Source organism: Mauremys reevesii, linkage group 27, assembly GCF_016161935.1.
Source record: "Mauremys reevesii isolate NIE-2019 linkage group 27, ASM1616193v1, whole genome shotgun sequence".
In the NCBI taxonomy this organism is placed as follows: Eukaryota; Metazoa; Chordata; order Testudines; family Geoemydidae; genus Mauremys; species Mauremys reevesii.
The window spans coordinates 1,565,922-1,593,625 of NC_052649.1; the positions used below are offsets into that span (position 1 = coordinate 1,565,922).

The 27,704-nt window shown below is 43.5% G+C and overlaps 1 protein-coding gene across 13 annotated transcripts; it reads right to left on the bottom strand.

Moving 5' to 3' along the window:
* Positions 1-1,604: 1,604 nt before the first annotated feature.
* On the bottom strand, positions 1,605-27,587 carry STRADA (STE20 related adaptor alpha). Of its 13 annotated transcripts, none has more exons than XM_039516537.1 (13): positions 27,482-27,587; positions 23,298-23,358; positions 21,696-21,753; positions 19,920-19,948; positions 13,311-13,413; positions 12,590-12,711; positions 10,920-11,028; positions 10,669-10,792; positions 9,291-9,462; positions 7,192-7,296; positions 5,087-5,328; positions 3,803-3,845; positions 1,605-3,057 (listed from the first exon to the last, which is right to left on the bottom strand). In XM_039516537.1, exons 2-13 carry the CDS (start codon positions 23,307-23,309, stop codon positions 2,905-2,907), a joined length of 1,272 nt encoding a protein of 423 aa, XP_039372471.1. In that variant the 5' UTR covers positions 23,310-23,358; positions 27,482-27,587; the 3' UTR covers positions 1,605-2,904. The 13 variants fall into 13 exon arrangements, with proteins under 13 accessions (XP_039372471.1, XP_039372478.1, XP_039372476.1 ...); XM_039516544.1 differs by lacking the exon at positions 19,920-19,948 and adding an exon at positions 21,306-21,411; XM_039516542.1 differs by lacking the exon at positions 19,920-19,948 and adding an exon at positions 21,306-21,416.
* Positions 27,588-27,704: the final 117 nt, after the last annotated feature.

Below are 27,704 nucleotides of genomic sequence, written 5' to 3' on the forward strand. Positions count from 1 at the left end.
TGTCATATCCTACAGGCTTTGCCCTGGGTGTACCTGTCTTTAAACCCTCCACAGCATGAGGGAGGGGATCAGTTTTCCACATCAACCTCACAACACTATGTGAAAACGTCCCAGCACTCCGCTCCTCATGTCCTAAGTGCCATGAAAAGGAGCTCAGGCTGGAGCCGCCTACTGAATTTTATGTGATTGCTTAGCTGTCTCCAGCCCCCTGTGCTACAATTTCTTTGAGCATTTAAAATCTAAACTAAATTACAAGAGTAAAAGGGCATCCGATCAATCTTCTTCAGCTAGACGGGCTGTCACCGCCACAACCCAACAGGAGAAACTTCAGCTCACAGCTCAGTTTGGGGAGCTTTATGCCTCTGAAAATAGGGGTTGGGGATCCTAAGGTTTTCACCTTGACCATGGCAGTGATGTGATATACAGTGAGGGAGGGTGAAGCAGGGTGGATTTGTCATGCACAAAGGATTATTTCTGGCATTTACTAAACTAAGCAGAGCAGTTTAATGGGTGTAATTTCCTGGAGCTCTTTTGTTTCCCTAGGTATCATCCCAGGCTGTTTCTACAGGTGGGTTGAAGAGCCCTTTCCCCCATCCTCCCTAAACCTGTTAAGAGTCTCAAGGCAGTGTCTTGATTTTCACTCTTCAAGACAGGCCCCCGATAATACAGTAACAAAGGTCCCACTGCTGGTCATTAGCTAGAAGATTTAGGTCTGCCTACTTCTGACAGCTACATCTGTACAAGGGCCATTCGCGTGGTGGGAAAACAGCCCTTTTAGTTTCACACGGCTTCCAATAAACCACTTCCCTTCCTACACTGTACTGTGACCCTGGCAGATGTCACAAGTTAAACTAGGCCAGTCCTTGAGGTTAGAGCTGCACTGATTTCCTCCGGTAGCAAGTGCTTCCAGGGACTCAGGCCACAGGCTGGTGTTAGAAAAGGAAGTGGCTGTGCTACTGAAGCGGCCTCGTTTCAGGCAACACTAAGCTGACATCTGGCCAAGGCTGTGGTCGGCCAGGTCCCACTGCACCCATTGCAGAAACGGGGGCTCTGGATTGTGTCCTGGGCCCGTTCCAATTCATGTAATGACATTCTGCCTCTAAACTCCCCGCCCCAGGGGGGTACTGTATGTGTTTCCTGTCCTTCACGCTGCTGTGGTGTTAAATGACTGCACTTCAGTGGTGGGCAAAGTTACCCTTTCCTCTTGATCCCGCAAAGGCGAGGGGTTTAGGATGTATAAAGCACCCAACAGAAGGTCCAAGCAAAAACGAGAATCTCGAGCTCTTTTGCAGCATTTCTCAGTACATCTCACAGCGCTTTGCAAAGGAAGGGCAGTGGCACAGGCCTCATTTTAACATTGTTGCCACGTACAGTGGCAATATCCGCCCACTGCATTTCATTACAAGTTGCTCCCTCAGACCAACACAATTCACAGATGAAGGCCAGAAGGGACCATTGTGATCATCTTGTGTGACGACCTGCATAACACAGGCCAAGTCAGGCTGGTCAAGGAGGAGAGGGACCCTTCACCATCTGCCAGAGCTAAGGAATTAAAAAGAACACTTCAGAAATACTTACATTTTTATTTGTTTTGGCAACAAAACTAGAGTAACAAACTTTATTCGGGTTCAAGTACAGCTTATAAACACAAAAAGGACCTGTTGCCAGCACCACTGTTCTCGGTCACCACCGGTACAGGACTGGATTCTCAGTGCTTCATTGAGAAGGAAGAGCTATGATGCTTAGAAAGGATGAACAAAAGGCCTTAAAATGCAGTCTGGAGAACCTGACCACCACAGGGAAGGGAGAGCTGCCACAGCAGCAGGGGGTCCGCCCATGGCAGGGCACAGAGTTGCACAGAAAGCAGCGCACAGAGAGAGCGAGCTCCAAACTTCCCTTCCCCCCCTCCCATGGTAGGTTCCCAGAAACAGAAGCTGGCCAGCATGTTTCATGCAGTGACATTAGCCTTGCTGCAGGATGGGACCAGCCAGATAAATGGGATTTGTTGTAAAATGTAGCATGGTGCAGTTTCAAAGACATTCAAAACTACATCTTACTTTTAAAAAATGCAGCTGGTGGCTGAGGTGGCTACATGAAGAGATAGGAGCGGCTGGTTAGTCCCAGAAGCCTGGGGTGCTCTGACCTGCACTTCAGGGCATTCAACACCACATGGCAAGAGTTTAAAAACCCCCACAAAGATCTACCCCGTCTCCTTGAAGAGACGAACGCAGCCTTGCAGAGGAATCTCCGAGCCTCTGAGCGCGGCTGGACTAGAAGGGGACACCTTTTTCCAGTGCTGTCTGGTCTTCCATTTTCCTCTCAATAAAGCAGCAGGCTAAATCTGTTATTGCCAAAAGAGTGAGAAGAAATGCCACAGTGGTAACCTGGCGGTCTAGAAGAGAATGTCCAAGTCTAAGAAGAGTTGCATTGCTTCTCCCCTCTCCTACGTTCGTCTCAAAGGCACCCTTGGAAAGGAACAAAACAAAGGGGCGATCTAAAGACACACAGAACCCTCTGAACTAGGGACATTAGAGAGCCAGTAACATGGGAAAAACGATGTGTATGAAGACCAACAAATTGGGACTGACTCAATTCTGGCGAGCAAAACTCCTAAGACAGCCTATAGCTGGTGCTCAACAGCAAGAGCTGGGAGGCTCCTGGCACCAAGCAGGAAACATTCGGCTTTTCCTACAAACAGATCCCTTTTTCCAGCTAGTTTGTGTCCAAGGGTGATTCCAGGCTCTACTCCTCAAGTAAACGACCAGGTGAAGTTCCTTACCCATAGTCATGTAAACTCTTCTGCATGTAACATTCATCGCGGCTTCATTTGAGAGGGGTCAATAAATTACTATGTCCAGAAAGCGCCTTCAAGGGCTTGAGAACCATATTATTTGCCACGTTGCTCTAGAATTCCCAGTCATCCACCTCTAGCTGTTCCAGACTGGATACCAGTCCAAAAATGCCACTGGGATCCTGTGGCCGCGTACCTTCGAAGTTGGTGATTGGTGTGACAGGGCGCAGTAGTTCTGGAAGTGCTTCGGACGCCCGACGTTTGATCTGGGGGCGGAGGGAGAGTTAGTTTTGGTTTGAGCTATTCTCACAGGCAAAGGTTTTGTGGCATTAGTACCATTCGCACCACGTGTATGACATCACAATACGGACTGGGCTAATAGCAGCAGCACAACATACCACCGGCCAGGGACGTCAGTCCGTCTAACCCAATCTTCTGTTGCCCGAGTTAGGAGCGCTGCAGGGTTTGGCACTGTGCCCTCTAAACTTGGTGATAAACCTCCTCAATCTTTTTCTAGTGACACCTCTCTGCCAATTCAGAAAGTGCTGATGGCACCACTAGGAGAGGCCGGGCAGAGTTTGGGGGAGGGCAAGATTTTTGGCACTGCTGCCAGAATACCCCCTCCTCCACTGACACCAGGACTTAATGAAATTGAAAAAAAAAATTAGGAGGGGGAGGGAGGAAAATTCAATGAGGTTTCTTTTGAGTTTGGATTATAACCGGAAAAAAAAGTTAAGATGATTTTGTGCAACTAGTAGGCTGTCCCCAAAGATACCCATGCAAGCCAAGCTCTTGGAAACTCAGCCCTCCCTGGCTATAGGCATTTAGCAAGAACCCCCAGTCTAAATGCTGCTTTCAGTGCTGAGCTATCCAGAGGGGAGTAGTTAACAGCAACATCCTCCCACCCCCATCCTCAGAACTCTGCTCCCCACAGCTGAGGAAAGGGCACAGGAAGGGGTTACCATGGGAAGGCCACAGCCCTCTACCGGAAGATTAAATGAACCACTTTACCTGCTTGAAAAAGGAATGATTCAGCAGGGTGCTTGCACTTGGCCTGTACAAAAGAGAATTAGAAGGGAACGAATCACCATACCAGAGTTGAGTGTGATTAGCGTAAAGGACACTGACCTAACAGCTCTCCTCTGGGTCTCTACAAGCTCTTTACAAACACTCACCCCCTGAGAGATATAGGTCAAGATGATTCTTATTTTACTGAGTGGGGAAACTGAGGCACAGACAGGGGATGAGACTTAACCAAGGTCACATAGCAAATGAGTGGTGAAGGTTGTAACAGAATCCTGGTCTCCCGACTCAGGGCTGTACCTCAGCCACGGGCTTCGCCCCTTTATACGCTGTAGCAACTTTTATCCTATAGGCATCCCCAGGGGGGTTGACAAAGGAAGGAGTTAAGCGCCTTTGCCATTAGAATCTGCTTCACAAGAGGCAAAGTTGTTGGCCAGTACGACCAGGTTATCCCCTAAAGATTTCTCAAACTGCCATGGGATCTGTAGCTCCTTTCTTAAGACAGCAGCATGATTGAAGATAGAGTAATCAATTAACTGAGAAGCCGTGTGATGCAGTTATCACAGGGACAATCACTGCCCTGTATACGCCTCTCCCCTGGACAGCGAAAGAAGCTGTACCCGAGGACACAGCAAAAACTTCTGATAGCCCAAATTATGAATAGTCTATTCCAGTTACAGAGAAGTTTACCACAGAGTGAGATGACACAGCACGGCCCTGGCTAACTAGAAAAGGAAATGCTGTTCTTGCTCTGTTCTCAGCTTTTATTCACTGAAGTCTCAAGATGAGCTCTCCTGGTTGGATAATGAAACTGTTTCTGGGACAACGTGGTCTAGTGAGAATGGGAGTTGCCAGTCCTGAGTTAGTTTCCCCAATATGTCACCGACTCAATGTGCAGCATTGGGCAAGACATTTAACTCCCTGCCTCAGTTTCTCCATCTGTAAAGTGAGGAAAACACCTCCCAAGAAGGTTGTGAGGCTTAATAACTGAACTTCTTTGGGTTCTCTGATGCAAGGTCCTATGAAAGTGCTACATATTCTTACCGCTTTCAGGCTATATATTTATAGGTATTCTGGACAGTGTTTTTGCAGTACATATGGGGCACCTCTTCACACAGCCATGCTTTTGATCGGAGATCACTGAACGAAACTCCAATACTGAGACCCAACTCAAAAGCCATGGTGAGGGATCAGGATTAAAACAATTTTTAAACCAGCCCCGAATGGTGTTTAGAGCAGATCCGTAACCAAGCATTCCCATCATGGCTGTACCTCAAGTCGGAGTTACGCTGCAGGCACTGCTCCACGAAGTGATGAAAGTGGGGTGAGAAAGTCCGATGGTAAGGGTGCAGCATTGCCTCCCCATTGGCTGCCCTCACGTTGCTAACTGCCATTCCTTCACCGATCCCGGAGTTAGCACACGAGCGGGAGGTTTTCATGGTCAGCTCCTCAGCAGGGATCGTGGTGGTGTCTAGCAGGCATGGAACAGTTCCGTTCAGCTTCTCCAACAGCATCTGAAATGGAAATGGATGAAAAGACGTCACATGCATGATACAGACTAGACACATTTAAGAGAGCAGGCAGGACTCACTACAACAAATGTATCTGAAGTTTAAATACTCTGCCGCAATCTTCAGTTGTGTCCTGCATGTGGTCCAGGGTCTGCCTGTGTTGTATTTTCATTCAGCACTGCTCTTGCTGCAGGACTTAGACACTAGTGTCCTCAGTTGCTGTTCTAACGTATATTGTATTACGTGAACTTCATGGGCCAAATTCCCGTCTCACACAGGGCCCGTTCGTGCACATTCCAGAGCGCTCTCGACTTGTCAGCAATTCACAGCATCAAGCCTGCTGCGTGGTTCCATGAAGTCAGAGCAGTCATACACACGTTACAATGCAGCATTTTGCCCCTTGCAGCGGTCATAATCGATGGCAAGTCTGTAGGTCTCCTAATCCAAGAGGCAGGCAAAGTTCTTAATTCTTTGTTATAACCTGGAATGATGCCACATCCAGTTTGTCAGGGCAAGGGCGGAGGTGGTTGTAGGGCACCTCTGCTTTCATATTAGATTCCCCTGGTTTGGGACAGTTGCTCTCCTGGAGCTCCTGTTGGATCCTGGTTCCCTCAGCAGCATTTAGTCTCCTTCATTCTTGCACCAAGGTTTCATGAAGTGGCTCAATGTGAAAGTTGATTTGGGTTAAAAAGCAGAAAGGGGAGAGTAGATCAGGAAGCAGCACGTCCAGGGCCCATTTACATAACAAACCTCCAATAACCCTACACTTATCTAGGAATGCACAGAACACTGCTTTCGGTTTGGGAGTGATTTTATAATCTGGACTGGACAGCAGAGCTCAGGAAGGGTGAATGCTCCAACTTGGCACAAGTGACACGTAGCAACCCATTTACCACTGCTCTCAGTAACCTGTGTGCAGAAGGTTGTTATAAAATGTTAATCAAGTTCTGTACCTGGACTTTTCAAGCAGTAGGATGGTACATTTCTAATCTGTCTTTCACGGTGTGCCTCAGAACCCTACTAGTGTTAAAATGTTTCCCTGGGAGAAAACAGAGGGTGACACCCAGATGCTCTGGTCAATCTGCAAACGAGCACTGACTTATTTTGAACTGAATGGACCTGCTCCTGCTTCCACTGAAACCAAGAAGAGATTTGATAGAGACCTCAATGGGAGCAGGATCTTGACTGGCATTGGAGGAGACTAACTGTAACCGTCTTCAATTCTCTGTCTACTGCACTGTTTGTAATATTAGATTCTCAGGTTTTATAGAAATCCATACAACGCGGAGAGAGGTATCCCTTCGAGTTATGGATTTGATTAAGATTAAAGGAATGGTTCTAGGAAAGCCCCAAGGAAAACAAGGAAGGTTTTATTACACATTAAAAAACTCCAAAAGGTGTCAAGTCAATCAATAATAATCTTACAACAGAGGCCTTCAGAAGAAACTCCATATTTTGGAACATTTAAAAGAAGACTGGAGACAGAGCACTAGAAAATTTACTGTAGGGAACAATTCTGCGCTGACGAGGAGATAACCTAATAGATCTTTTCCAGTGCTAATTTCTATGTATGCCTTTATGTACCTCTGAGATGCAGCCTCTGGTAGAGTGGAAGTCAGCAGTGGTTTAACAGGTAAGAAAGGAAAGAAGAGAGGCAAGGGGTATTAACAAAGAGCCATTAGAGATCATTCACGACCTCAAGAGGTCAGAATCTGTCACAGCTCATTACAAACACAGCTGCTGCCAGTAACTTGGTTCTTTGCATTTAGGTATTATTGACAGATACAGAATTCAATTTCCTAACTGCACAGCGTGCAGTTATAAGGTTGGGATGGAAGGAGAGCCCACGCAGCTTGTAAACCCTACCTGAGTAGCAGGCATGTCTTTGAACGGGACGTGTCCATTTGCCAGTTCACAGGCTGTTATCCCCACACTGTAAATGTCGGATTTTGCATCATAACCCTGGAGATTCTAGAACCAAAGAAGGGGATGGAGAGAATTAGCTATAAAGTCAGTGAAGTGTTACGCTTATCCTTGCGGGAATCTGATCAGGTACCTGAAGGGGAAGGACAAAGAAACTAAACAATTACACCAAAGTACCTCAGTGCCCACAACGGAGCATTTGTAGATGTTTCACACTACCAAGGCAACAAGGTTTGAGGTTGTCTGTTTTTAAAAGAAAATGTAGCTCTCTCAGTGTTGGTGATCAGTTTCTTTGGAAGGAGACTGCCCAGTGGTTAGGGCACTAGTCTGCAACTTGGGAGAGCCAAGTTTAGTTCCCTGCTCTTCCACTGACTTCCTGTGTGACCTTGGGCAAGTTACTTAATCTTTCAGTGCTTTAGCTCCCCATCTGTGAAATGGGGATAATAGAACTGCCCTACCTCACAAGGAGTTTGCAAAGACAATTAGACTGTGAGGTGCTTCGGCACTTGGTAATGGGGGCCGCATAAATACCCAAGATACATTCGTTTAGATACAGAAAGAGAATGACCGTTTCATGTAAACGGTAACTCAGAAACTATAATTTGGGGAGTGCTCCATCCAGTTCCCCTCCATTTCACACCACTACACAGACTCCCCTCTGGGCTCAGCCCCCGTACAGGCGCAAAACTCCATCACCTGCGCTCTAGTCCCGGCCTTTCTGAAGGCTTATTTTGCCCCCATTGATCACCCACTTCCCCCTTAGGCCGGGCTGATTACACTGCTGCTGTATTTACAGGAGAAAAGAGAGACAAGAACGAACGAAAATTCACCAGGAGGAAAAGTGATGCTAAAAGTCTCTATGGGTTTAACTTTTGGGAGCAACGCACAGCACAGCGGCTCTAAACAGTGCGCAGCCAGAAACCCAGAGAGCCATGGGAACAGACTGACACCACAAGGGAATGTGTATAACAAGATCAGAGACAAGCGTTATTATACTCATCAACATGCTACGGTGACAGCATGAGTGCTGTTAGCCAGGGCTCAGGGACAGACCTGGCATTCAAGATTCCACCCAGTTGAAAGGAGCCTGTTTTAGCAGCTCTCCTGCCACCCCAGGTGCCTAGCTGTGGGAGAGTAAACGGTCTTTCTCCCAGTTGCCATGGAGAGACCACTGAATACAATGTCCTGTGGCAGGGGTTCTCAACCTTTTTCTTTCTGAGGACCCCCCCAGCATGCTATAAAAACTCCACGGCCCACCTGTGCCACAACAGGCTTTCTGCATATAAAATCCAGAGCCGGCGTTCGGGGGTAGCAAGCAGGGCAACTTCCTGGGGACCCAAGGCACAGGGGCCCCCAAGTTAAGTTCGGGTTCCGCCTCGGGTGGCGGGACTCAGGACCCCAGACTTCAGCCCAACGTGGTGGGGCTCCGGCTTTCTTCCCTGGGCCACAGCGAGTCTAACACTAGCCCTGCTCGGCAGACCCCCTGAAACCTGCTCGGCAGACCCCCTGAAACCTGCTCATGGCCCCCTCCAGGGGGCCCCCGAGTCCTGGTTGAGAACCACTGCCCTACGGAATAAAAAGGTGCCTCTGTGGGCAACTCAGAAGGCTCCCGTTCAGTGTCATGGGGGCAGTACGGCTAACGGGCTGCGCTTGCCACCAGGATATGAAATGCCAAGTTGACATGAATGGGTGTCTGGAATGGGGGTCCAGAGCAGTATGACCCACTCAGGACAACAGGCAAGTTTTGCCATTAAAATGCCAAAGGCCCAATTCTCCTGCTTGCAGAATCAGAGTAGCTCCCATTGAAACCCATGGTGGGGGAGAATCAGGCTCCAATTCCAAGAACCACGATACAAGTTTTGTTACATGATCAGATGCTCTCCTCAGGCTACAAAATTAGCCTGAAAATAGTTCCTTGCTTCTTGGCAGGAAATCCCAGCAGCAGTGAAGGACATGGGGGGTCTCTGTCCACTAGTGAGAAAGTCAACAATGAGGAAGAAGAGGAGAGTGAGCCATGAAATGACAGTAGTTCTACACAATACCTGCTGCAAGACTTCAGGACTGAGCCATGGTAGGACCTTGATGCTATATTTGGGGAAGTCATGGACAACTCTGAGCCGCTGCCCGTGGTTGATCATGCTTAGGTTACTGCGCAGGCCTGAGAGGTACACCTTCCCATCCACAGAGATCAGGATGTGGCTGGCTTTCACACTCCTTAAAGCAAAGGGGACCAGAAGAAGGAAGTCAACACATGGTCAAGGATCATCTACCTTGTAAGGACATTAAATTCCTTACCAGCATCCATGTGAGAAGGTTATTCTATAGGGATTTAAGGAAGGCATATTCTGAAGCCTAGGCACATTGAGCATCCAGTGAAAACGTGTGACAGTGAGTTTCAATAGCCTAGAATAATCGGGTTTTGAAACTTACGTCCAAGTATGTGTGGCAGCCATGTTAGTGTTTATCAGGAAAAACATATATCTGATTAAAGGTCTGGAGGCACGGATTTAAGAGGAGAGATTAAAAGATAAATATCTGCTGCTTGGCGAGGTGATATTTGCATAAGCATAAATAAAGCCTCCTCTCTTAAAAAAAAAAAATGCAACTTTCTACCATTAATCTAAAAAACGCTAGGAGAGAGAACTAAAAGTGAAAGTACCTGGAAAGTATGAAACTGTAATTTATTGGCCATTCCACTGGATGAAGGAATAGGCTATCACCTCCCTAACATGACACTGGGACAGTACAGTGAACAATGACGGAAGAATGGGAATAATGCAACCTACTCATTCCCTTAGAGGCTGCGCTTGGATATTGTGTGATGTCATTACAACCACCATAAAATACAGATGGACCTGCTTCACTGAAGCCTCAACACGGAGGCGTAAACTACATCAGAAAGACCCCTCTGCACCCTAAGGATAGAAAAGAATATTCACCCACGGGAGGACAGATGGTTGCCTATCCACTGGAGGGGCAGCTTTAATTCTTATCTGGGGCTCCATGGAAGTTAGTATATCCCTTGAGTATGCCCTCTTCCCAGCTAGCCTTCCAACTTCCCTGGTAAAAAGGAAGATGCAGCTGTTTTCTGCCGTCACAACCTCCCTCCTCTCATCTTTCCACCTTGGGGACCTCGTGGAAGGGTTTACTTCAGCAAAAGCTTAATCTAGCTCCAAGTTACCAGTACACTTTGCCTCAGGAACACTCTGCAGTTTGCTTTTTTAAAGTACCACTTCTGTGGTAATGAGAAGTCCAGGGGAGTGCATGGACAATGAAGCTCTCTAGGGCAGCAGCAGGGAAAGCTCCCCTGCAAACCATATTCTTATTCCAAATCCCTTGAGATATCCAGATGGGACTAGGTGAATATTGTTTATAAGCATTTCCTACAGAAAGTGATAAAGAGAGCAATTTCCTTTTTACCTATGTACATAGCCCATATGGTGAATGTAGTCAAGAGCCTTCAGAACACCCTGGAGGATATAAGCAATAGCCAGTTCACTCATTCCATCCATGAAATGGGTACAGATCAAATCCTTCGCAGAACCTAAAGAGATGAAGAAACATGTTTTGACGGAGCAGGAAAAACAGAGGCCACTCACCTACATAAAGATGATTTCACAGAAGCTAAAGCAGCCTGGTCAGATACAAAAAACATTCTCCTCTCCACCTACCATAAGCCATGAAGGAGGTCACTACCCATAGCTCATTGTCCGCTATGAAGGTCGCTTTATATGGCACAATGTTGGGGTGGTTGAAGAGTTTGGACACATGAAGTTCACCCTAGAAGCAAAAGGATATTTTGAATCAATACAAAATAAATAAATACAAAACTCCAGATATGGTACAGAGGAAGGTTAAACTGGACAAAAGATAGCACTTTGAGGATTGTCTGCCAACACACTGACTTGAATCTTCTCTTCACCTGAGAAGTTCTTGTCTCTCCTTTTGCAGATAAAGAGGAAAGATATGACAGCTAAAATCCTCTCTCACCGGAGTTAGATTTTCCTGGCATGAAGTCTGTGCATAGGCAATAGTTGCTTAGCACTGAACTCAGGAGCTCCCATGTCTGGCAATCCCAACTTCCAGCATAAAGGAATAGTCATTTTACACAAATTCAAAGAACACACATACTAAACCCCCACCCCAAATATCTGTTCTGACAATCTCTGTGCAAGGGCTACTTGACTTGGTGTTTACATCATCATGTGTCAACATTAATACCTATTTGAATGAATTTACTGGAGAAGGATAAACAAATGATGGCATCAGAGTGCCTGTATTTGGAACTTGATATAATATTTCCTTGCACTAATCATCTTTTGAAACTGAGGAGCACATAGGAAGCAATTACAACAGTTTGATACAAAAAGATCATTTGGTTCTTCCTCTTCAAATGCAATGTATAATCCTGTAGAAGAGAATGGATTAGATACAAGTCTTGATTTTAACCAGAAGAACAATCCCCTTAGAACAGTGGTTCTCAGCCAGGGGTACGCAGAGGTCTTCCAGAGGGTACATCAACTCATCTAGATTTGCGTCTAGTTTTACAACAGGCTACATGAAAAGCACTAGCAAAGTCAGTACAAACTAAAATTTTATACAGACACTGACTTGTTTATACTGCTCGACATAGCATACTATATATATTCATTCCAACTGATTTATAATTATATGGTAAACATCAGAAGGTAAGAAATTGTTTAGTAACAGTGCACTGTGACACTTTTGTATTTTTAAGTCTGATTTTGTAAGCAAGTCGTTTCTAAGTCAGGTGAAACTTGGGGGCACGCAAGACAAATCAGACTCCTGAAAGAGGTAGAGTAGTCTGGATAGGTTGAAAGCCACTGCCTTAGAATAATACTCTGTTTTCATAGCAACTTCCACCTTGGATCTCAAAGTACTTTACAAACATGAATCACCTCACAACATGCTTGTGAGGTGGGCAAAGATCCCCATTTCACAGTTCAAAACACAGGCACAGAGAAGTGATTTGCTCATAACCAGACAGCAGCTGAGCTGATTCCAGAGAACCCAGAACACTAGAAACTCAGTCAAGTGTACTAATCCCTAGACACTCCACCATCAGCCAACTAACATTTACAAAACTATAACTCAGTCTGAAGGAGGATCTACTGCCAGCACCTTACAATGGTTTTTTAATTTGACCATTTCTTCATTAGGATAACTGGTCTTTGTGGGCCAGTATTGCAACTACTGTATTAAAATTGTACAGCATCCTAGATACTTAGCATTAAACAACCTGCAGCTGAGATCCTAGGAGTCATGGTCTTTCAATATATATGAAAGATGCTGTGCCCCATTCTAAAGATTGTAGCATCACCTGCAAGAATGTCACCATCTCATTGGTGCAGGCTTCCAGGTTAATCCTTCTGACTGTGACATACTCTCCTGATGGTTTATACCTGGCCAGGTTCACGGTCATGAGCTCCTCAAAGCCATGGCCTGAAAAGAGAGTGAAATTAACCCCATAAGCACGAATACAATTGACTGTGTGTTGTGGGAGAGCTTCCACCAACACTTCCTGCTTAGCAATTACCCTCATCCCATCTCTCACGTTAACTGTTGTGAATGGTCTTGTCTAATATAAACATTTGCCTGTTCTACATCACCTTCCAATTTAAAGCACTCTGCATACAAAACCAATTACTTAAAAACCTGCTGGGAGGTACCTCAGTAATATTCCTATTTTACAGATTTAGAAACTGAGGCACAGAGAGATGAAGTGACCTGCCAAGAGCCATACAGGGAGCTAATGGCAAAGCCAGGTATGAGACTCAGGAGTCCCAGCTGATACCCTCAACCTCAAAACCACGCCTCCTCTCATCTAGTATTTATCTTTTACTTTGATTGTAAGAGCTTCAGGACAAGAAACCCATCTTAATTTACATTTTTATACAACGATTTTACTACTACTAAAACAAAACAAGAAAGGATATTTTGCATTTTACATTTCAGAAAACCACCTCACAAGAAAAATTCAGTACCTTACAAAGGAAGAATTCACAAAGAATGAGAATTCGGTGTTTTTCTGGGAACATTACCTATTATGGTGAGCAACTCATAACAGCTGCTGTCTGGTAAAAAGCTGCTCATGGTGTCCCTTTTAGGGGAAGATGCTATCGACTCGGAGCTCGCATCATTGGTCTAGAAAAGCAAGATAAAAATCAGAAACGGATATTAATTACATCTAGTAGAGGGATCATCTGTTCCACATTATATTTTTGCACATGCTCATAATATCAGGACATATTTGAGTATAAAAGCTAGCTGTGTCTGCTGTAAATATCTTTAACACAAACTGAAACCCAGGAGATACCTCCTTCTGGAAAATCCAAACATCTGCTTTCTATGACATGTAAACAAACAAGGTAATTTACCACCTACTATAAACCAGAAGGTCTTTTTAAAAAAAAGATTTTAACAAAAACAATTACTGTTCCACATGACAACATTACTCCACCCCTTTGCAATAGCCAGCTTTCTCCCACTCTTTACAAACTTCTGCATCATAATCTGTTTGCTTGTGCAGGGGTGATAGACTTCAAGCCTGTCTATGGTGGGTGTTTTTGCACTCTGGCAAGCAGCTTTTCCTGGCTGAGGTTGCTACTTTTTATCCATTCATGCTCTTTCTGTGGCAAAGGCTGACAAAGTTGAACTTGTTTTGCTGCAGGGAGAAGAGATGAACCAACTAAGAAAAGCTCAAGATGCACAGATCAGACACACACGGAAAGACGCTCCAAACGGGAGCAAGAGTTTAGCCACAGCAAAGAGCTAGTACCAATTAACATAGGAGCAGCACTCCCATGTCTGCCAGCTTGCCTGAGAGAGGCTGCATCTTTTCACTACAACTAAGAGAGAGCTCCCTACTGTATCTACATGCACAAGCTGAAAAGACAAATGTTCTCTGTTCATGCTGACTCATGCTTACAAATGATTAAAAGCAAGCTGTGCAATTCAATACACAGGCATTACAGTCCAAGTTGCATTACAGGAGCCTGTCACAAAAACTGACAGATGATTTGATATGTGCAAAAAGAGGCCGCAATCTCAAGCAGCATTAGAAGCACAGTTGCATTTTAATTCTCCTCAGTCGAGGGTTTCAGAGGAGCAAGAAAAGTCTATATACAGTGTTCAGGCATGTTCTATTATTGCAGTGTATTTTGTCCTTCAGTTACGCTTATAGTTAGATGAGTGACACAGGGAGGCTCCAGATTTTTCTCTCTGCAGACAGACCGACCAAATCTGTTCATTTTATGTCAAGTTTGACTTCGCTGAATTTTTCCTAAACTGCCAGAAACACTAACTCCACCTGGGAGCTGGAAACCCAGGTGTGTCACAGATCACCAGCCATAAATATTCTACAATCAGACTTTCCTGACAATTCTGCTATTGATGCACACAGCAGGGGGGAACAAAACACACAACTCACTCTCCTGTAGCTGCAATGGAAGTGGAAACACACACTTTTTTCTGTCACTGAAAGGAGGTATAATGCAATGACAAAGAGCCATTAAGTGACAAGAGGCTATTCTAACCATGCCCACAGTATGGCTTGGTCTACACTACAAAGTGCTGCTGGCATAATTATGTCAGCTAGGAGTGTGAAAAAAAAAAATCATCTCACACCCTAGTCAATACAGCCATGCCGGCAAAACCCCTGCTGTAGATGCAATTACACTGGCTCAAGCATACTTTTGGTCAGCATAGCTAATTTCCTTTGGGGAAATGGTGCAGCTATGCTGGCAGAACTCCTTTGGCTGCTATATGCTGCATCTCCATTAGGAGGCTTTTGCCAGCATACTGTAGCTATTCTGACAAAAAGCTCCGTAATGTAGACAAGGCCTGTTTCTCCAACTGGGGTTTGTGGACCCCTTGGGGTCTGCACGGGTACTCCGGGGGTCCGCGGGCTCTGCTGATCAATTCCTCCCCACCCTCCCAGCACCTCCTGCACACCAGGAACAGCTGTTCAGGGTGTGCAGGAGGTGCTGGGTTGGAGCATGCTTGGGGGACGGGGGCGGAATCACATCCGGGGCCACAAGCCCCACTAATCAAATCCTCCCCATCTTTCCCAGTGCCTCCTGCACACCAGGGAACAGCTGTTCTGTGGAGTGCAGGAAGCGCTGGGAGGGAGGGGGAGGAGCAGAGACGGGGCGTGTTAAGGGGAGAGGGCGGAAAGAGGCAGGGAAGAGGAGGAGCAGGGGTGGAGCGGGAGTGAGAAGGAGTGGTGTGGGGGCAGGGCCTGGGGATGAGCGGGGGCCTTGGGGGTCTGCAAAAAAATTTAAATCAAAATGGGGGTCCTTGGGTTGCTAAAGTTTGAGAACCGCTGCTAAAATATATTCTGAACTCTTAAGTTCTAACTTATTTAAAACAAAAAACTTACTCCATCTCTAATTATTGTTTTTAAAGCATTCTCGATGCAAATATTAACTACTTGCTTCTTTAAGCAACAGCTGATAAGGACACTACCGAGACTATATGATGGGGGTTGGACTAGATGATGGGGGTTGGACTAGATGACCTCCTGAGGTCCCTTCCAACCCTGAGATTCTATGAAGTAACAAGGTCCTAGAAGCATCCTGAATCCACTGGTTCGAAGGACTGAAGGAAGGTTTTTTCAGCACCCCAACATTAAAAGCTGACACCACTTATGCATTAGAAAATGGAGTTCTCTTTAAAATGTTATGCATGAATTTGGCAAATGATTTTAATGTTATGAAACTGGATACGTAAACTTCCCAATTCCATCAACATACCTTACTTCTAACCTGCTGTGCCCTCTGTTATTCCAGTCCTGGCCCCACTTCCCACAGCTCTACGAGGCCTCATTACTGAGTGCAGCATTCTCTAATATTACAGTCCTGGACGCTGGTAATGCACCTCCATCCTGAGCCGCAGCTCCATCACCTGGAGACTCCCCCGCTCACAATTCTCATGTTCCAATGGGGGGGCTCTCTCCTAAGCAGATAGCTAGAACCTGTGGCAAACTGACTGAAGCTTTGGCAATATGGATAAATGTCCACTAGGAATTAGGTTTAGACCAAACTTATCTTCACTTGTAGCTTAACCCAGTTTTAGACTTGGGTCTTAAGCAGTCTTAAGAGAATCCGATTTGGCATAAAACTTGGCAGGGACAAACTAGAGACTAAGTGACAGCTTCTGAAACAATTATGCTGGCTAGCAAGGCAGAATCCCTAGAAAGTTGCAGGCAACAACACAGCTTTTGGCAAACTTCAACATTCTTTCTTTGATGATTATGTTAGTTACATGAACATATGATCCCAATTTTTCTACCACAATTAAAGTACTGGGAGCCAAGGAAACCAGCAGTTTACTCTTAAGCGGGAAGAGACAGTTTAGCAAAGGGTAAAAGTTTGCCAGAACTCTCCAGAGGCACTGAAGAGACATGAAAAAGAATGCATCTACTATGGACTCACTCATCTGTGTTTTGGCCACATGGCAATTCAATACATTTATATGGAAATGCACTCTTATTAGAGAAATGCTAAGGGCTCCAATTCTAATTTTAAGAACATGGGTGAACAGGCTGTATCTTATAAAACCTGCTGCAATGCATTCACAAGATGTAGGCTGATTGTACAGGTTATAAACCCTGTGTGAGATCAGACTCTGGGCCACTAGGTCAATATGAGATTATACTTCCAGCTGCTGATAATCTAACTGTTAAGAGGGGAAGCCACATAACAGGCAATTTCACACCTGCCATTCTAACAGGAAAAAAAAAAAATTGGGACTAAAATGTTTCAAAGGTTAAAGTCGTGTTTAAACCAAACCAGAACCAAACAGATTTGACACTTCAAATTAGAGTAAAGAGATCAGTGGTGGAAGTTTTCTTGATATCAGGAATCAGACGAAGAAAGAAAAAAGAAAAAAAAAAGAGAGAGAGAGAGAGAGATGGTAGTACGGTATTCAAGCTCTGCTCAAAATTCCAGAATGGCTGGTTGTTTCTGCTAAAATGATCCACAGTGAAACAGTCATATTAACAATGGCATTACTGGATATCAGAGTCAACACTCAACTTGAGAGGAAGGGGAGAGTATAAACCTCAGAGAGCTATTGTTTCAGTCAACCTACATACTCAAGACAACATTGTATCAAAAGGTCTGGAAGCTTAGTTTAAATTAAAAAAAAGCTTAAATGCTGAAGAAACTAATGGGACCACCAGAAAAATACTGGCACCACCTAATACTAGCTCGATCCATCACTTGCTTGGAACTTAAAACTGCACATCAATGAACAGGTCAAGAGTGACTGTCACTAACAGCAATTGAGGAATCTGAGTTGTTCAAATTATCTGCACGTTTTAAAATGTAAGCTACCTAGAGTTATCAAAATACAAGTTATTATTAGGGGCATTTAACCCTTAGATCATTTTAACCTTGAAAAATTAAAAGGGTATTCTTAAAATCTCTTATCCTCAGTATCCAGGGCAATCGGTGCTGAATTAATGCATCAAAATGATGGAAGATTTGCCCTATGTCAGGAATTGTAGAATCACAAAAGTTGGAGATGGGAAAGACCCATCAGATCAGTAAGTCCACTATCCTCGGCCATTGAAAGTTTGTTTCCTACCATAAATTAGCCTCAGTTCAGATAAAGCATCCAGTTTTCTATAAGTTTTCTACTTTTCTCCTGTATGGAACTGGGAGTCAATACTCCTGGGTTCTAATCCAAGCCTCTGTAATACAGATACACTATACCTCCCTTTTCCCATCTGTAAAATGGGGATAATGCCTACCCCAATGAGGGAGAGGACAAAGTTTAATTTTTGTAATAACCTCAGTGAAAGGCACTATATTTCAGCTCACGCAACTGAAGTACAAAGACATAAAAGCTAATCTTTGGTTCAGCCATGACTGGAATCTGGAATCCCAACAGTTCCAAATCTTTTGCTCTGGCCACTATGTCACACAACACTATCATTTGGCTGTGAATTGAAGGCTGCTACTCATTATTATTTCTAGAGTTCCATTAAATATTCCTACCAATTCTGACTTTAATGCCCAGTTCATTACATTTTCCATCATCTCCACTCACCCCTGTCAATGGCAGGACTGAAAGGAAAGAAACAGAGGCAGATGGAGGCCTGTGAAGCAGAAAGGCACCACCAAGGAGCTGAAAATTATTCTGCAGCAATGACAGCTGCTCTGAAACTGTGCATTACATAGGTGGTTTGCTTTAATACAATGCACTCGAAATTTAGCAGAAGCCAACAAAACAGATGCGAAATAAATCTAATACGTTATTTTTTATCTATGGTGCAGGCTGTTTCAACCAAAACAGAACACATCATCTGCTCCCCTTTAGAAATAATTCAGTACATTAGAGACCTTGATTCACCTCTCTGCAGATAAAAATTAAGTTTGAAAACTCTATGACTAATCACAGTATGCAGAAGAGGCTCTACTCAAAAGTTAAACACTATATGAGATTGAAAAACTAAAAAAAAGTTAAACTGAAATGTTATTTATGAAATATTGCAAAAAAGCTCCGAGAGTTTCACACAGGATAACTTTTGGTGTGCAGTTAAAAATCATGAAAGCTGTAAAATGAAGAAACGTGTGACTAGCTGCATGAAGTATGACATTCGTTAAGGGCTAGCATTTCAGGCCTTTTGGTTAGGTTTTAAATTGGACGTATGTTTAAGGAAATTAGTTTTTGAAAGATAATTGGACTGTCAATGCCATTAGGAAACCAGAGCTATGCAATGCCAGAAATGATTTGCATTTGCCAAATCAAACTCTGGTGGATTAGATTTTGGATTCAATGTCGGGTGGAAGATAGAAGGTTTTGTTTTGTTTTTTACTTCCCAAGTTTCTCTTGCTCACTTTTGACTCAAACTACGAGCATTTCCTTTCCCTGATTAAGTAACTATTGCCTTGTTTCTACAACCATCTAGGGGAATAAGATTTGTTTTAAATGAAAGAAAGTCAGCATCAATACTGCAAAGATGTCTAAAAGCCCAGGATAGCCTCCAATTTAGGCTATGTCTACCCTGTACACCACTAGTGCTTTAATCAGGACCATAAATATGACATGGATTACATGGATTCAAACTGTCCTGTTCTGGACTACACTATGTATTTTAGATGGGCATTCCATAGCTCTCTAGGGAATTAGTCCTCAAGCAGAAAATATTTCTCTAAGCAGATAGCAGCACCTGTTGAAGGCTCAAGACTGTTACCGCGGGCTCTGAAAAGAGTCAAACAGCTATGCCAATGGGTTTTCAGCAGGTGATGTCCCATTTGAAATTAAAGATTATCTAATTCTCAGTTTGATGCTAGGGTCTCTTTTGCAGCTGTGGCATAGGGAAGAGAAAGGAAATAAAATTATTCAAAAAAACTGGGCACTGGTTTTGAATGCCCAACCTGAGAATTTGGGCCCTGTTTTCAGAACCACTTTTGAAAACGTGAGCCTAAGGAATTAAATCTCAGATTTACAGCTAAAACGTCACATGCAACAGCTTCAAAACCACACACCAAAATCTCCTTCCCAGGGTGAAACTTGTTTTCACACATGTAAAGCTAAATATACAGATGAAGTATAAATAAGGTAGAAAGAAAATCAAACTTCCACAAGGAATATTCTCCATGCAATGGACCACAGCACCACAACCTGCAAAAATCACTTACTTTTCTCCGAGAGTCACCCGGAGGCTGCTCTGGAGTAAAGAAATTAATTGTTCACCATGTTTTCTTCAACAAACAAATACCCATTCAAAACATAGTTTGACTATATTTATGAAAAATAAATAAATTATATGCCCCCAAAGCATAGTTTAGGTACTGGACAAGTATAAGCATATATTCCCAGGCAAAATCTTTAACTTACAGTTAACATCACAACAGTAAGTAACAGACATTGGAAAACATATCAAGAAACCTAATTCTAAAAGTAAGAAGTTACACAGATTCAATTAGCCTTACCGTTCATACATTTACCAAGACAAACATAGGTTTGGGAGATTTGTTTTGTTTTTAGATTGTAAACTTAAACCCATTGTTTAAAAAGAAATAGATTAATACAGTTGATGGATTTAAATATTTGGAATAAACTGTTTTGGAAGTTTAATGAGGAATGCAACCCGTGTAGAAAGTGGCAGTTAAATTCTACATAATTCCAAGTTTCCCGAGGTAATATAAATCCACATTTCGACAAGGACACTTATAACAAGGTTTATGTGTAGCTAGAGGTTTAGATAAAATGGTCCATATTCAGCCCTGGTATAAGCAAGTACAATTCACATTGAAAATGAAACAGTGCTCTTAATATTGGGTTGAAGTTTGGTTTAACATCTTCACTTCAGAGCAAAGTTTCTAATCAGATTTGTACACTAAAACATGACAGATATTTTTAAATGTATTTTCTTCCTAGAAGTGCAGTTAAGTCAGAAGAGTCACTGCAAAAAGCACCACCCACATCAGGAGCAAAGAGATACAGCTACAGCTAGGTTTGAAAATGGTTCTGGTAGACCCATGCTTAAAACATGGAAACTGAAAACTGCTGCAGCTAAACTGTTTTCAGTGACTGGTTGTAGATCGGGATTAATTTAAAAAAACAGTGCTAGCCAAAATCATGCATAGTTTCTAAACATGGTAATAGTTTGTAACCATGGTGAGAATGGACATAGTGTAAAAAAGGTTTGATAGAAACCACATCTGAAATGGGGTTCAACATGACTACAAAGCCCAATGCGGAAGGGAAAATCTGCAGAATTTACAAATCAAATGGAAGATTTTGCTAACTACTAACTCCACCTGGGATCTAATCATCTAGCTAGCTTCCTTTACATCATCTGTCACAAAGATTCTGCCATCAGAATTTAGCTGACAATTTTGCTAATGATGAATGCAGCAGATTAAAATCCAGTTTACACTGTTGTCTCTACCCTGGAAAACTGAAGTGTTACTGTTTTACAACTTTTTTGCCAGTGAACTCAGTAGGCCCGAATCAAAGATACTCAAGGAGCAGATCTATTGTGTAAAGTGGCACCATATTTACATAGTTACTTTACTGACCACAGTTACACTTAAAGGCTTCTCTTCTATCAGCTTCAATACTGACTCAGCAACAAACATTTGGAAAATTTGCAGTTTCTGTAATTATCCTTTTCAAGTTCAAAATCTGTACTGAACAGAGAAAAAACTGGTTATTCAGGAAAGACCAGACTGCACTAATTTATTGCATTACAACGTTCTGAAGTTTGTACTACTACTGACTTTAAAATGAACTGCTGTACAAAATCTAAGTTTTTCCTTCTGAGTTTACTTTTGTTGGCCAATTTGAAGACAGTGTTATAAACCGATTTGTTCATTCATGTAGCACATTTACTTATACCAAACTGATGGGTGCTTTCAAGTTTAAAGTAAAAGATTTCTACTGAAGCGTCTAAAGAACAGAGTACTTACCTCCAAACAGTTCAAATTCTCTCAAGCCTTCTACAATGAACTTTTCGGACACCCACCGCTAGAGAAGAAAGTCCAAAGCCAATTAGTTATTTCCTCTAGATATATTCCACAGCTCATCCATTTTTATTTTATGTCAACCAAAACAGAATCATATAGATCACTCTGACCATTCTAACATGTATCTATCTCCTTTGCAATGAGGGGAAATGAACTAAAATTCATTCAGCAGCTGTAAATATTAACATTTAAACAGTAACAGACATACTGATAAACTGTTTTCTTTCATGTTCTGAAAGAAACTAAGTCAAACAAACAACGTTTAAAACTCAGAGCAGCCATAAAGGCTGCTAGTGACAGGATCACTATCCACTCAGTTCAACTTTTGATTCATATCAAGATAGATTAGATATTAGAAATAAACTAAAATCCTGGGGGCATGGACTATGTCATCGTAAGCTTGTGTAGTACTGAATACACTGTTAACACTCAGTAAACATTAGTGATTTTACTATTCATTTATTGGAAAAATCATGGTCAGCTTGCTGAAGCAATCAACAAGTTTACTTACATTTATGTTAATCTACCTCTATTTGAAGCAGGCTGGTATGAGAAAGAGTCCACATTTAATTGAAAAGAAGCCTGATTTCATTGTATCAGTATTTAGCACAATGTGAATGATGTTAAAATTTCAAAAGGGTCATTTTTACACCATTCACAGTGATCATGTCAGAGATTCTCTTCTGTCACACACACACTTTGCTGCTGTTTTTTGAGTCGTGTTGAGACTTATGAAAACACATTCTAATTTTAAGGGACACCAGGTTTCCAATCATATTTTAAATACATTTCCTTACCTGTGTTACTGCTGCTTTATATTAAAAAGCCTTTTTAAAGTGGATCCTTTGCACATTTTATTCTCAACAATGTATCATCACTACTTAGTTTACTTCCTGTTTAAGTGCTATACACAACAGTTTTGTTATGGATTTCCAGCATTTAAAAGGAACCATTAAAAAAAAAAACTTCATTTTAAGTTTAAAAGACACTAATATATACAAAATATAAATGAAACTTAACTAAATTGACAGTGTCTTTTAAAGACATTTCCTCCATCTCTTTTTCAAAGGTACCATCAACTCAGTTAAGTTTCGGCATTTGTTTTTTCTGCAATTTCTGTACATTATAAAACAATAAGTGATAAAATCATTTTGTACAATACATAAACAGAAAAAAGATGCGTTCAACAATTAGCGCTATCTAAAGAGAATGAACTCTGAGAAAAATGCACATTATAAGCATTTGGCAACACATTTAGCTCACAGATACATACCTTTTAAAAGTAACTCTCTTTCATAAATCAAAATAGTTGTATTTAATTAAAAATCTAGTTCTCCAGCAACAAGATCGAGTACTGTCCCAATCCTGCAACAACAACTGTGTGGAGCTCCAAGGAAGTCAATGGGACAAGCTCCACCCCACACAAGCTGCTGCAGAATCAGGGCTTATCTCCGTGTATATGGAAAGATTTACAAAACCAGTGCTTTTTTGGAATAACGCTAGAAGCTGTTCAACACTCACCCTAATTCGTTCTGGGTTACTTACAAGAAAAGACATGGATTCCAGATTTGTAATGCTACTCCAAGTTTGTGAAATTAACAATATCCTGAAAATGAGAGCAAGACAATTGTTTTAAGAAGGCAAAGCAAATGAGTTCTCTCCACTCTAAGAGTTTCCAGCAAATGAGTTACTGCTCTGTTTATCTTGTTTCATTCTATAAAGCATGTCTCCAGTTGCACACATCAATACCTAGGTAGCTCTATTGACTGCTGAAAGATTAAAGCACAAAGGTTTTGTATGAATTAACTTTAACAAGCTCTGCCATAATGACGACAAGTTTTGCAAGGTGAATTTTCCCAAACAGGTTCAGAAATATCTGAACAAGCCATTAAAAAAAAAAAAAAAACTTTAGAAAAGATATTTCACAGAGGTGGATATGCAGTACAATATTTGGTAGACTAGAAGTTCCACAGGGCAAGGACTCTTATCCTACATCTGTACTACAGCTGTGCAATAAAACAGATTACAGTTCTCTGGCAATTCAGAAAAATAGGGAAAATCATTTTTGGTCAAACAAAACATTTAGTTTTAATTTAAAAAAAATAAAATTAGAGGAAGTTTCTAAAAGAAAAGTCATTTTAAATAAAAAAACCAAAACATTTCATTTAAAAAACAAAAATTGAGAGATTTTTTTTTAAAGGCTTCCCACCTACCACCATCGAAACAAGTGAAATCCACATGAATTTGCAAAATGTTTCTATGTAGTCTGCATTTTTCGCCAGTTTTGTTTAAAGATTTCATTCAGCTCTAGCTGTACAGAACCTCGCATAACGGGGCCGCAGTGCTGTTCAGTTGTCTGTGTCCTACCATAATACAAATGTTTAATAATTTCCCGGAGAGAAAAGCAACAGAAAGGTACACAGCATGCTACACAGCTGTTAAGCAAGTGGCTGGGAATAGGAATATCTGAGTCCTAATTGCCCAAGGTAATGCACCAAATCAGTAGCAGAATTAGGACTCACTCACTTGCCCTGGCCCTCAGTTTTCCCATTAGTAAAATGGGGATAAAAACACTTACCCACCTTTGTAAGGCACCTCAGATGAAAGATGCTGTATAAGTATAAATTATCATTATCTTGCAGGGGATATGCAAAGGAAGCTTTATAAAATAGAACTGCTGCAGCGTTTCAGTTGGATCAGTGTGAGATGTCCAGAATACAGTATATATCATCCCCGCTGGCAGTTACAAGAAAAAACTCTGGCCACTCTCCAGTGGACAAAACCACACAAACTTACTTGATCGTAACATCGACTGCTCCAAGAGGGGAAAAAAAAAATAATCAAGTGAAATCCTTAAACATGACATCCATCACAATCTCTTCACCACCGAGAGGATAGCTCTATGCTCTCGGAAATCCAACCAGCAGACAAAGGGGGCGGCCATCATAGTGCTCAATCATGATGACTGCGCCAACCAACAGCTCTCAGACACCATCTACTATAAAGAACTCAAAAAAGATCCCACACCACAATTCACACAGGAATTTAAGGATATAATCAAATCCTACCCCCAAACAACTCCAAGAGAAACCCTACAACCTCATCCCCCACAAACTAACCCCAGGGACCTTCTACATGAGCCTCAAGATACACAAACAAGGGAACCTATGCAGACCTATCATATCTGGCTACGGCACGCTTACTGAAGGAATACCAGGACTCAAAGACCATCCTCAAACCACTCACCACACAAACAGCCAGTTTCCTCCAGGACACAACTGATTTCCTTCAGAAACTCTACAACATTAACACAATACTTGCCACCATAGATGTCACCTCCCTATAAACCAACATCCTTCACCATGATGGCGACGCTTGCCTGCCTTAAATTTCTAACAAGACAATGGACAATGCTCAGAAAGCCACCCCAGACACATAGCCAAACTCATCCATTTCATCCTCACCCATAACACCTTTACATTAACACTTTGGCAAAACCATGGAACAGCCGTGGATACTAGGATGGCTCCCCAGTATGCCAACCTCTCCCTGGGCCACATTGAGAAAGAAATTCTGGAAAAATGCACCGCAAAATTAATGATATATCCAATATACATTGATATTTCATCCTCTGGACAGATGGCCTAAACTCCCTCATAGATTTCTACCACCACTTCAACAACCAACACCCAACCATCAAACTCTCTAGAACACTTCCACGCCAGCATCAACTTTCTGAACACCACGATCACCTTCAATAATGGAAACCTACAGAAAACTGTATGCAAGACACCCACAGATCACCACACTCACCTCCACGGATTCAGTTATCAGCCAGGCGCCCAGATACCACAGAATATGCACCAAAGAGAAAATCCAAAATACATATCTTAACACACTGGTTCTCAACCAATGGTTCAGGGCCCCCTGTGGGGCCACGAGCAGGTTTCAGAGGGTCCACTACACAGGGCCTGCATTAGACTTGCTGGGGCCCGGGAAACTGCCCAGCTTGCTACCTTCTAATGCTGGCCCTGGCTTTTATATGCAGAAAAGTAGCTGTGGCACAGGTGGTCCATGGAGTTTTTTTGGCATGTTGGGGGGGGCCTCAGAAAGAAAAAGGTTGAGAACCTCTGCCTTAACACACTTAAAACAGCCTTCACTAAACAAGGACACTCCACCAAAGAAGCAGACGACATCATGGAATGGGTTGTCCAAATATCAGGGAGAACCTGATTCAAGCTCAGGGGGAAAAAACCTTCACTGATCAAATGCCCCTAGCTGTCATCTACCACCCAAGGCTAGAACCGATACAGGGCATCATCAAATAACTACAATGCATACTTGATGGAGACCACATCCTGCAAGAAATCTTTCCCAAACCCCCTTTTCTGGCCTTCAAACAACCTTGCCAAGCTCACCCATCAGAAGCAAGCTCCTCACAGATCAGAACACACCAATTCAAAACAGCACCAGACCCTGCCAGAACAACAGATGCAAAACCTACAGACATATCTTCACTGCTTTGATGATCAACCCCGCCTCGCCAAAACACACCTTTCAAGATCCATGAGTCCTACACAGGCCTATCACATGTGGTATACCTCATCCAGTGCATCAAATGCCCCAACAACGTGGGTGAAAAGAGACTTGCTCTCGAATGAACTTGCACAGAAAAATGATGAACGACAACAACACCCTATCACCCAGGGGCAAACACTTTTCATACCTGAAGAAGTGAGGTTTTTTTAACCCATGAAAGCTTATGCCCAAATAAATCTGTTAGTCTTTAAGGTGCCATCGGACTCGTTGTTGTTTTTGTGGATACAGACTAACACGGCGACCCCCTGATACTTTTCACAAAGTGATCATGCAATATCAGCTCTCTCAGTCCTTATCCTTTAAGGAAACCTGCGCTACACCGTCACAAGATGAGCCTGGGAACTTAAGTTCATAACTCTGCTGGACACTTACAAACCCTGGGCAGACCAGAAACATTGTTGTAATGGGCCATGAAACCAATCTGTAATAGGCTGTGCCGCCTACTAACCCTCCTTTGTCCTATAACTGCAAAGATGTTAATTACCCACTTCACTGGGAATCCCTTATGCTTAACAACCTGTCCCTCTTTGTATGTAGCTTAGACACTGTGGCTGCGTTTTCCAGACCTGAAGAAGAGCGCTGTAACGCTCAAAAGCTTGTTCCTTCCACCAACAGAAGTTGGTCCGATAGAAGATATGACCTCACCCGCCTTGTCTCTCTAGGATAGGAAGGGGACAGGCAGAAGCTTCCCTCAGTCAAAAAGCACAAGATGGGGTGAGCGGCCCAGGAGAGCCATGGATCACCCTGTACAACTCCGGGTCCCAGGCAGGGGGAGGAGCCCGGGGGGGGGGCAGCACTGAGCGGGAGCAGGAATGGGAAGAGGCAGCAGAGGTACCGGGGGCGGGGGGGCACCCAGCGCCCGGTGGGGGAGGAAAGAAAGGGCCTGGGGAAAGGGAGCACACAAGGGGGCTCAGGAGCACGCTGGGGGCGGGGAAAGGACCAGGGCACATAACAGGGGAAAGGGAAAGGACCGGGGCACACAACGGGGACTCGGAGCACGCTGGGGGCGGGGAAAGGACCGGGGCACACAACGGGGGGGAGGGGAGGAAAGGGACGCGGGGGCGGGGCACCCAGCGCGCGGAGGGGGCGGGCGGCGGTCCGGCGCGCCGGGAGCCCCCTGCCTCACTCACTCTCTCCTCCGGCTCCAGGCGCCGCTGCCGCTTCCCCGAATCCCCGGTTACCTGGCGAAGGGGGAGACGCTGCGTGCCTGACGGGATGACGTCACCGCGCTGCTGCGTGGCATGCGCACTGGGCCTCTGACCCAGTAAATGGGGGGAGACCGTCCCTGAGCCGGGCTCATGCCCCCCCCCCCCCACACACACACAGGGGATGGGGGGGAGGGGTGCACTCTCT